Source organism: Euphorbia lathyris, chromosome 10 (genome assembly GCF_963576675.1).
Source record: "Euphorbia lathyris chromosome 10, ddEupLath1.1, whole genome shotgun sequence".
Lineage (NCBI taxonomy): Eukaryota > Viridiplantae > Streptophyta > Magnoliopsida > Malpighiales > Euphorbiaceae > Euphorbia > Euphorbia lathyris.
Genome location: NC_088919.1, coordinates 21,502,659 through 21,514,078, shown reverse-complemented (window position 1 = coordinate 21,514,078; position 11,420 = coordinate 21,502,659). Strand labels below are relative to the sequence as shown.

The 11,420-nt window shown below is 35.3% G+C and overlaps 1 protein-coding gene across 1 annotated transcript; it reads right to left on the bottom strand.

Annotated features, from left to right (window-relative positions):
- Window positions 1–2,891: 2,891 nt before the first annotated feature.
- Window positions 2,892–9,239, bottom strand: LOC136208734 (putative clathrin assembly protein At2g01600). The gene is made up of 15 exons (XM_065999876.1): window positions 8,935–9,239; window positions 8,774–8,843; window positions 8,562–8,659; window positions 7,640–7,778; window positions 7,350–7,480; window positions 6,670–6,762; window positions 6,522–6,572; window positions 5,745–5,810; window positions 5,574–5,639; window positions 5,294–5,374; window positions 5,116–5,196; window positions 4,125–4,298; window positions 3,934–4,018; window positions 3,714–3,835; window positions 2,892–3,626 (listed from the first exon to the last, which is right to left on the bottom strand). Exons 1-15 carry the CDS (start codon window positions 9,022–9,024, stop codon window positions 3,243–3,245), a joined length of 1,731 nt encoding a protein of 576 aa, XP_065855948.1. The 5' UTR covers window positions 9,025–9,239; the 3' UTR covers window positions 2,892–3,242.
- Between the last annotated feature and the right edge of the window lie 2,181 nt (window positions 9,240–11,420).

Genomic DNA, 11,420 nt, shown 5'->3' with positions numbered 1-11,420 from the left:
CAAACAGGTCTACACAAACAGCTAATCATTCCCAAACAGGCCTAAGTTTTTTCATTCTTCAACCATTATCAGAAGGCGCGTAGAAAATTGAGGGGCTCAAGAGGTGGCTGGGTGTGGAATAAAATGAAATTGTCGGGTATGGTTCATGCCTTTTTTCTTCATTTGTATACTGAGGAACAGCCTTCGAGATCTCAGTTGGCTCTGCAGGTGTCTTTTTCGGCTTGGGAGGGGTCAGCTTTGGCTAATCTTGTGTTGCCATTTTCTGGGACTGAGGTTCATACTGTTATTTTTTCTATGTTTCCGTTGAAGGCGCCAGACCAGATAGGTATTCTTAGGATATGGTGAGGGTGGAACTTGTGAGTGTGATCTTCTTTGCTACGACATTTTGGAGGTGTGATAAGGTGTTCTTAGGTAAGATTGTGTTTCTTAAGCTTCTAACTCTATGAGATCTTTCTTATCCTCCAAGGTTGCCACTCCTCTGACTTTTGAAGGAGATTTATATTGTTTGGAAGCCTCTGGGTTCGACCAAATTAAACTATGACAGGGCTAGCAAGGGTAACCCGAGGCTCGCTTCAGCTAGTGGTCTTTTACAAGGACTGGCTCGGTGGCTTCATGGTTAACCTTAGAATTTGTTCGTCTGTCCTTGCCAAGCTTTGTGGCTTTTCTTCGGTTTGGAGCTAGCTTGAAATAAAGAGTTCCGGAGAGTGAGAGTCGAGTTAGACTCACAGGTTGTTATCAGTTTAATTTCTGAAGATACACAAACCCGTTATGTGTTGTATTAGCTTATCTCTAGTAGTGACGGGAGTACACAAACATATTGATGGAATATATTTTGATGGAATTCTGTCAGAATCTACGGACGGTTTATGTTCCGTCAATAAATTCCGTCAAACATGTATTTTCTAGTAGTGGATGACATGAGTTACTGCGCAAAGGCTGGAAGGTGACTCCGAGTCATGTTTAGAGAGAGGGAAACCTGCAGCGGACTGAATGATAAACTACGTAAGATTATTGTCATTGGCTTTTCACGAATGTGATGTACCTCATGCATGCATCCAGGATATTGTACATAATGGCCCTATAGGCTCTACCTCACCCATGACATGAAATAATTTTACTTAATTACTTAGTCTTCCTTGATAGCATTGTTATATTTATATAAGGATTAATTTACATTGTGAGTCAAATGCGGAGAATTTCTACGGTGGACTGGATGTAATGGATCCAACCAATGAAAAAAGAAAATCATACTACTTTATTGAGAGATGATTGGTGTAAGGAAAGAAAGTGTACAATTGTAATGTTTCTAATGGACCAGGACCATAATAGAATTTCTCGTGAAATGCATCCAAATTGATATATTTTAACATTATATGCGTTTTATTTTTAAGCTAATTTAATAAAAAAAATTCTAAATAATAAATTGAATTGATATCTAAAATTTATCTCAAATGAAGAATGGAGAAAGATGGAGATGGAGAGTTGTCATTGTAACGATGGTGAATTGAAAGAGGCGATGAAACAGTGAGTGGGATTGTGTCTCCTATTTCTTTCTTACTTTTAGTGGGCTGCTATATACCTCAATATTTTTTCCACCTACCGCACTTTTTTTGATAATTTTACCCTCCTCATAATTTAAACTTAAAAATTCAAAAATCTCAAATCTTTTCTAGCTTTTTGGTTTTTCAAAAAAACCCGACCTAAAACAACATGCCGCCAAAGCCAGGAGCGGGTAAAGGCTTCATGAAATCTCCGGTAAGTTTTTTTTTTTAAAATTACTCAGAAATCACGGCCTCATGATAAGGTAAACGGAATCGCCGTGCCGTTTCCACCACGGGTGGAACGGACGAACTGCCCCTTCCACCCGTGGTGGAAACGGCACGGCCGTTCGTTCCACAGTACGGTGGAACGAAATGCGCAATCATTCCACCGTACGGCGGAACGGTGCGCGCTGCCCGTTTAGGCCAAAAAAAAAATCGAAATTCAAAAAACGAAATTTTAATTTAAATTTATATCGTAGGATTACCTCGTGTTCGAAATCATGGTATTCGGGAATGCTCGGGTCCATTTTCGTCCAATTCGGGTTTTTAGGCTTGGGAGAGAAAGAGAGGAAAAAAAAGTTTTGGTTTTCGATAAAAAAATTATGACAAGGGCATAAATGTCAAAAGAGTGCGGTGGGTGGAAAAAATATTGCGGTCCTACTTTTACTTTCTTTGTTTTCTTCCTCAATTTCCCTCTCCCTCTCTCTCTCTCTCTCACTATATTACAAATAAAATAACTGAATTAAATGCCACATTGTATGATAGGGTATCATTAATTAATTGAAACTTATACATTTTATGGGAAATCAATGTAATTAATTAAAATAGGAATTGTTAACCAAAAAATGATGATAAATAGAATGATTGGAGAGATTAGCAAGTCACGTGGGGTAGCAAATGGCTCTCTCTCTCTGTACTGTATATAGTAATTCAAAAGAAATTAAACACAAATAATTGAAAGTTAAAGTTGCTGTAAACTTAAAGGCAAGCAATGTTTGTATTTTGGGATAATACTCTAAATTATTTCATATACTTCCTTCATGTTTTTTTGTCGGTTATCTCATAAAATAACTTTAAAATTTGCAATGGTGGGTAGATTTTGACCATCCAAGTCATTCTGCGTTTTCCTTTTCAGCCAATCACTCTTTTGTTTTAATGGTGCACATTCCAAAGGAATCCTAAGATGATAGAGCTCATAATTCTAAAAAAAACAAAAGGCTAAACCTTTCTTACACAAAGACTAAATTTTTTCTACTGAAAGAAACTGTATTAGTTGAAATCGTATATATAAGTTATTCTTTTCCATTCATTCACAAACTGTATTTTTTTATTAAAAGAAAAAAAATGAACTCTGTAATGTAGTATAGAATGATAAAAAAAATATAGGGTATACAAAAACAACGCCTAACTAGGACATCAACTCAAAACGTTGGCCACAGAAAAAAAAAAAAAAAAAAAAAAAAAAAACACTTACAAATATAAAGATCGGTGTGTTAACTACGAATGAGTTGTTACATAATACACGTGCCAACTTTTTACAAGCCAAGCCAAAACAAACGAATCAGAGATGTCTGCTGCAAACCCTCCATCCATCGATCTTGTGACCTTAACCCCCTCGGCTCTGCTCTGCTGTGCTCTCAAGACCAAAAAAAAACCCAACTCCATCATCATCATCATCTACATAACGATCTCCAAATTTAATTACAAAAGGCCTGTGCTCCCAAACGGATTATTAGCCTGATGATGCTGGTGTTGGTGATGATGACCCACGGGATTCACTGGAAATGTCCCGAATCCAGTTGTATCCCCAAACGGATTTGGAGAGCTCATCATCATATGTTGCTCTTGTGCCTGTGGATATGTAGCCTGGTATCCTCCAAAAGGATTTGGGGCCTGCTGATGACCCCCCATTCCTGCCATTTGAACTGTCACTGGAGGAGCAATGCCGTTTGACATTCCAAATGGATCATGTACCTCAAATGGATTCGGAGCTGCTGCTGCACCGTATACAACACCCTGCTGTATAGGTCTATATGCCACTTCATCATACAAACTATTCAGAGTCAACGAATCCAACCCACCCGCCTAACATTCATCACCAACTAATTCAATTAGACACATCAACTATACCCAACAAAATAAATAGTTTAAAAAGCACACAAGGCCACCTACCAATTGCCTGTCATTTACTGCAGAAATATTAGTGCTTGGAGCGGTAACCAAGGCAAGCTCCCATCCAGTAGGATCAAATTCTCTTGCCTGACTCGCACCAGAATTGAATGTTGGTGCAGCACCTGTAAAAATAAATAAAGGGATTGTATCTACTAGTAAAACTAACAAGAGAAACACAAATGATATTAATGAGAAAAGAAAATAAGGAACAATACATTACCTGCTTCGGTTGGAACTATAGCCAAAGCCAATGCGTTTCTTTCTTCAATGGCTGATGCATCAGCAGTATTATCATAATCCAATCCCTGAAACCACCATGTGCAAGAGAGTGGAAAAAGAAGGAAAAAGAAAAGGGGTGTAAGTTCAAAGAAAATTAGTATATACAAAGTCCACTAACAACTGAGAATTCACCAGTAAATCTCCAGTCCCAATGTTGTTTTGAGGCGGTGGAGGAGGAGCAGGAGAAGCATGCTCAATATTGGAGGGAGCAACATCAACTGAAGCCACTGGCTCTGGTTCATCACTGGGTAGTTCGATGTCTTCAGGTTCAGAAGGACCATCATCCGGTCTGTATGTCAACTGGAGCTGTTCGAATTGACCACATATTAGTCCTAAAGCAGCTGCCCTTTAAAAGTAATATTTCTTCACCAGGCAAAATAATTAACAGAAATGAATGGACACAAGAAGAAAGCAACTAAGCATGTGCTATTATGCAGCTTTCTCTGCTATAGATCTGTCAATAAAACATGCTCATGAAGATTAAGGATACATCATTCTCAACACAATGCACTTTCTCAGATTCATTTTTTATCCTTTTTTTTTTTTTTTTTTTGCCTTGTTGAACTTTTTTACATATCTATAGTTGCTTAAATCAAATTGTCATTCTTTGAAAGCAGCCCATCCAGACATGAAAGTTCTCCATCAGCCCAATTCAACCAGACATGAAAGTTCTCCATCAGCATGTTCTTTAAAAGCCAAACACTTCAATTCCACAACATAAAGCTGGTCTAACAGCTATCCTAACAACCCTATTGTTCCTGGATCCATTACATCATTTGATAAGTCATCCAACTATAGGTCTAGACAATACCCCTGCCCCTTGCAATATAGCTAACAAAGTTCAAAAATGGTCAAATCCTGATAAATCTTACGCCTTGATTTTCAGTCTCTCTCACAACTCCCCAAATTTGATGTCAAATGATCATTAAAGTTTATTCATCACTTTTAACTATTTTCCTGAAATATTTGCAGATTCATAATAATAATAAACAATAAACCTGAATATCGTTAATTCATTGAACTAATAAACTCTAATTTTTCACATATTAAGCAAAGAATATACTAAAGCCTCATGCTACTGCAACAAATATATTATTGAACAAATCAAAGTAATTGTACTTACCAATGGCTCATTTGGAACTGAAACAACTCTGGGTGCCTCTCTTATGTACTCTTCCATGGTTAAAAGAAAGGACTGAGGGGGCTGCAAAAAAAAAAAAAAAAATACAATTAACTGACTGCGGATTGCCAGCAGACAATTACGCCAAGAAAACAGTAGATTATGGCGTTGTATCATATACTTCTCTCAGAACGGGAAACTGGAAGTTCCTCGCAAGTTGCAGTCCTTTACAAACTTCATAAAAATCAGAAAGACTACAAGCCTGCAAGAAAAAATAAAGCCAATTAATACAACTATGAATTGTTATAGTTAATGGGACCTCACTTTCATAGTCCCTAGTAAAATATAAGGACCACTTGCCAAAAAAAGAGTAAAATATAAAGACCTTCCTTACAATATTGAACTTTTGAGCAAAATCATGTAATATGAAACTGAATTAGGAAAAAAATTTGCGACATGACCTGTTGTCCGGCTCGTTTGTAGACATCAAGGGCTTTGATAGCTTCATGTCTTGGCATCTCAAAAAACTGGAAGCATTCAAAAACTTTGATTTCAAAATAATAACAGCAAAATATCATCCCATTTGACAATGCAACTTTTGCATAACAAATATACTATAAAAACAAAACTACCTTATCCACAAGATTGATAATTCCATCATTAATAGCACAATATATTTTAAAGCTCTCCTTCAATACCTGAAAATTCCATACATCAACAATTTCATAAAATCATTTCAAATACATATAGAGGATACATAAATTCAAGCTTCACCCATATAGTTTTCGATTCAAACACTAAAGCCAGATTTATTGTCAGATTGTACAAAATTCCATTTCCTAACATGACTTTATTGGTTGGCAACGAAACATGTTGGCAACCAAAATTGCATAAACTGCAGTAAGTGGATTTCCTCTGTTACCTCTCTCGCTGAGTCTGGGTTTCAGAAAGAGACTGAACTCTTTCCATAGTAGAAGTTAGATTGATTTTCTTATTCTTTCCCTACCAGTCAGATAACCTTAATAGATTGACCATCTATAACTGACCCCAGGTACAGTTTGTTGTTTCACAACAGAAAAGAAACAGTTTTATTGTTAAGAATCCCATTGTCTATGAGCAGACATCCTGTCCACACTGTCATTAACTTTCAATCTTCTTAAACTAGAAATAATGATAAACATAGGAAACTATTAGAAGGATTTCCTTGCAGAACTATACTGAAAATCAGCAAGATTCCCTCCAACCAAAACCACCCACCAATATATATATATTTATATATACACACACACACACATATATATCTCATGTTGAACAAGGAAAGTTGTTGACAAAATCAAATAATGTAAATTTCAGTACATAAAACTAAGACTCTATGTATTACAGAAGTTTCAGAAAAGAAAGAGAAATACCAACGCTAGAGCATATTGAATAACATAATTGGCAACAGCTGCACCTTCTGGCTGTAAAGAGAAATACAATCTCAAAATCATTTCCACATTACCAATGCACCATGGAAAAATTAATATCAACAGTGACAGGAGTTCCATGGGAAATTACCCGACAACCAACAAGGCGATACAACAGCTGCTGCAATGAGGGCAACTGTTCCAACAGTTCTTCGCTGTCCAATTCCCTGGTTCTGCCGTAGCCCTGCTTAAGGAAAAAAATAATTTATAACAATTAATCCAGAGTGATGAAATTAATTCACATCCTGCTAAAATATCAACATTGTTTAATTCCAACAAAATCAGTATCAGCTTTAACACCAAAGGTCTGGCTTTTACTTTCTCAGGTTTATTAAAGAACATCACAAAATAGAAGACAGAAGACAAATACAAAGGCAATCACAACCTTTTATGTATGACTTTTTCTATGCCATATGGCAATGCAATATCTGACGAACTCTTGAAGAAAATATGGCAAACTTCAATAACCTAGGCCTGTTTCTCACCTTCATATACATGACTACCAAACTAGATTCTCTTCTTGAACTCATATGTCATGTATAGAAACCAATGAGTACAAGAATACCAAGAAGGATAAACCAAAATGTGACCATAAAACAGCACTAATGTAAATATCTTGTTGCATGGAATTTTATGTGTTAAGAATGGACAAACACCAAACTCAAATAAATTGAAAAGCAAAAAACTAGCAAGAATTAATGATTGAGAAAAACTAAAAATATACTTGAACATTATTTAGATCAAGAAGTGTAAAAGTATCATTGGCAATACCTTTTCCTGCTGCCCTTGGACAGGTTTTGGTACACGCTCCGCTTCAATGTCATACTTCAAAATTCTAAAGCATTCAAGCCGCTCCTCCAAAAATAAAGCATAAGTACGTACCCAAGCAGAGCAATCCCATGCTAAAGAAGAAAATGGAACCAATGAAATAATATAAGAATATATTAAATTGTATGCATTTGTCATTAAGAAAAGAAATAGAATCCAAAAAGAGAGAGGTGTGGGGGCATATATAATATATATATATAGAGAGAGAGAGAGAGAGAAGGATACGAAAGTACCAATTGGACTCGAATCATCCTTAAAATTTGAAAGTTGAAGAATACGTCCTCTCTGTGAGAAATTCAATAGTTCTTCTCTGAAAGTAGGATCACCCTCTCTTAGTAATCTATGGATGACAATCAATGTTTTCAATGCAACCTGTCAGACAAAAAGTGTGACATAACCAATTAAACTATCTATCTATTTTCATTGTAGTCATATAAAAGCACTACTGTTGCTTTGCAATTCACAAAATGAAATCTCCTCTAACTTAATACAACTTAAGTTTTAAGATCAAACTGCACATATAAATTTCTATTTAATGTAGAAGTTAATATTATGCCAGAATATAAATCTAAACAAAAGTCTGGGGAGTTGAGAGACTGCGTGAAATTTTACAGACAAAAGAAGTTTTAGTGCAAAACTCGCTTCCTGTAGAAGAAAAACAGAAATTAACTCTCTTATTTCTATGACACAATTCAACAAACAAATGCAATATGAAATGAATTTTTCTAGTGGGGAACTTTTTCCACTAATGTTCTAACTTAAGCATCCAAAATCTCAAGTGCAGACTGTAGGTATATTAGAAAACGTGAAGAATGTACACAATGAGTTGTAAGTTTAGCAGATATAGAAGCCCCAAGGAATATATGAGCAATGAAGCTTGCAAATCGCAACAGAATAATTCAAGTCATAATACTTCATCCGAAGGGTTCATAAGATATACAAAGTGGGATATAGTTGGTATGCAAAGTAACTGAATCCTACTAAGTACAAAATCAATATATTATTAAACAACACACCTATTTGGATTTTCAATCCCAATTAATCTACTGATAGAAATACTGAGAAAAGCAAAAGCATCATAAGTAATCTCAATTATGGCAGTGGAAGTCACCAAAATTTAACAAATGACATGAAATGAAATGATTAAATAAGTACCGTCCAATTATGAGTCTTGGACAATCGGCGGGAAAGAGCATGAATACAATAAGCAACATCGGCACGAGGCCGAATTGCTGAGGTCGCAACCAAGATTTCTGCGGAAACGATAAAAAAATATCTATAAACACGCACATATCTCTCCAAAGAGATAAGAAAAACAAAAATTGGATCTGCTCATCAAAAATCACGAAGAAAAAAAAGAAACTGACTTCTAAGATGTCTGTCTTTGGGCGGAGTCTCAACGTGATTGGTTGCTTTGACTATGGCGACATCGAGTTCCTAAATTGAAAGAAAGAAAATGGAATCGATAAGAAAAGGGGAAGAAAGAAAACAAGTGTTAAAGAAGAGGAATAGGGCATAAAAGAAGTACCGCATAATCGCTATTAACATGAGCGAGACCCACTTTAGTAGAGTCCTTAAGAGCGCCATAGGCTCTTCTCCAAGTCTGAAGCGTTCCCATTTCTGTAATATTTGGGTTGGGTTTATGAATTGCAGCGATCAGATCGGCTTCTCTTTCGTATGTATGGAGTAATAGTACGTGGGGATTAGACCTTGTTTTGCTCCCTCCACAAATCCTCCCTTCAGAGTCGAGTATGTGGAATTTGATCAACGAAGACGAAGGAATCTGGAGATGGCTTCTTTCTTTCTTTCTTTCAGTTTTTTTCTTTTATATAAATATTATTAAATTTTTTATATTTTATATTTTAATGTCCAACTAATATGCTTTCTTTTTAGTTGGGTTTTACAGGAGGGTTGGCTGTGGGTGGCCCCCGCATTTTGGTCTGTTATCATTTTTAATTTTCGGTCCAGTCAGACGGTGTGTTGTTATACTTCTCCACGTCACTCCAAACAATTTATAATAATTACCGTTTTGCATATTTTACGGTTCAACTAAATCTCATATATCTATTTTTCGGCATAATAACCATTTAACTCCTTAAATTAATCTAAGTCTTCAAAATCAATTAAGATTTTAAATTTCAAAATCTAATAAATTTCTAAACTAACTAAAAATCATCAATTGAATCCACATATTAAATAATAAACAAAAATCATCAATTCAGGTGTTATCGAGAATCATTCGGTTGAACAATTTCAAACTATATTCCTCAAATTCATTTTGAACCAATATAAAAATTAGGGTATTGTTATTTATCGCCTCCAAATTCCTTATCACCGTCCTCATTGGACAATTTTGTCATTGGTATAAAAAAAAATTTCAAAACTGGGAAAAAATATTTGAGAGAAAATTCAAAATTTAGCCTAAACGGATGCGGCATACCATTCAATCCATAGAGGGAACAAATGCCGCATCTGTTCCCACTATGGGTCGAGCGGTATGCCGCATCCGTTCCCGAGATGAGTCAAACGGTATGCCGCATCCGTTCTCACCATGGGTCCGATGGTACGCCGCATCCGTTCCCGCCATGGGTCGGGCGGTACGCCGCATCCATTCCCACCATGGGTCGGGTGGTATGCCGCATTTGTTTAGACCAAATTTTGAAATATGTAAAATCGTAAAATTTTTAGTGACGAAAAATACTAAATCATTCAATTTTTTATGACGAAAAATGAAAAATTCTCCTATTTTTTGTGACGAAAAATATAAAATCGTCATGAAAAATATGTATTATTTTCATGAGTTCTTTGATAAAAAAGATGTAAATCTTAATGTTTCCGACTCGTAATCATTCATTTTCGGGGTTCGGATTGTCACACATCAATTATTTTCATAATTTCAATTATTGTTGTTCGGGTTTATGATTTTAGAGAGAAAATTTTCAATTTTTGATCAAAATTATGAGAAGGGTAAAAAAGTCCAAAAGAGGCGGTGATAAAAAATTTGGGGAAGGTATTTTTTTTTTTTTGGTAAGAAGGGAAGAAAAAAAACAAACAAACAAAAACCTAACCCGGGATCAGTCTAGGAAGACTGACCCCAATCCTATCCTCAAGAAGAGAAGGTAACAGAAAAGAAGGAGGAACGGAAAGGGTAGAAACACCTAACATCCCCCCATGCCCAGCAGCTGCCAAGCGATCCGCCACGCGGTTTTGCTATTTGGGGAAGGTATTTAACAATTGACAAAGATTATTATAATTTATATTAAATAATTACAGTTTCTGATTTTAAAATGCGATGAAAACTTATATAATAAATTTTATTTAATTTAAAAATTTATTTGGTGATTTTGATAGTTTAAGTTTCTAATTAATTTTAAAAATTAAATCTTTAGTTTGGTACTAAAATGGGGTGTAATGTCTTATTTTTTTTACCCATAATTTATGTTGTAATTCTGTCTGTTCACCTTCACGTTTCGTTTGTGTTTGGCTTACTTTTTCCAACAAAAAGCAATCGTTTGATACAAATTTGATTTTGAGAAAAATCTTGCTATTTGTTGTCTTTTGGGAAATTAGTTTTAACACAAAATAGTTTTAGTTCAATTTAATTTAAAAAATATTCATAACTTTCAAAGTAATTTCGAAAATAGCCCTATAAATATTCAGTTTTTCTTAAAGCAAGTTTTGTTAATCACAACAATATCAAATTGACGCTTTATACATTTCTAATTTTTCTATTTAAAATATTTAAAATTTCCATATATATCATCTCAATAATAAAAAAAAACTGTATAAGCACCGTATAATATTAAGTGATATCATATAAATATAAACACATACATGTGACACGTACGAAGTCTGGACCACTATCCGAGAAATAGGATATGTGGAGTCATCGTAGTGAATTTGCTCAGTGTGACTCAGTCTTAGAGTCTTAGCTCGAGAAGTCTCCATAGATCCTATTAAGGGTCCCCCTGTTACTGCAATCACACTCAATCTTGTAAATCACATACCAAGTGG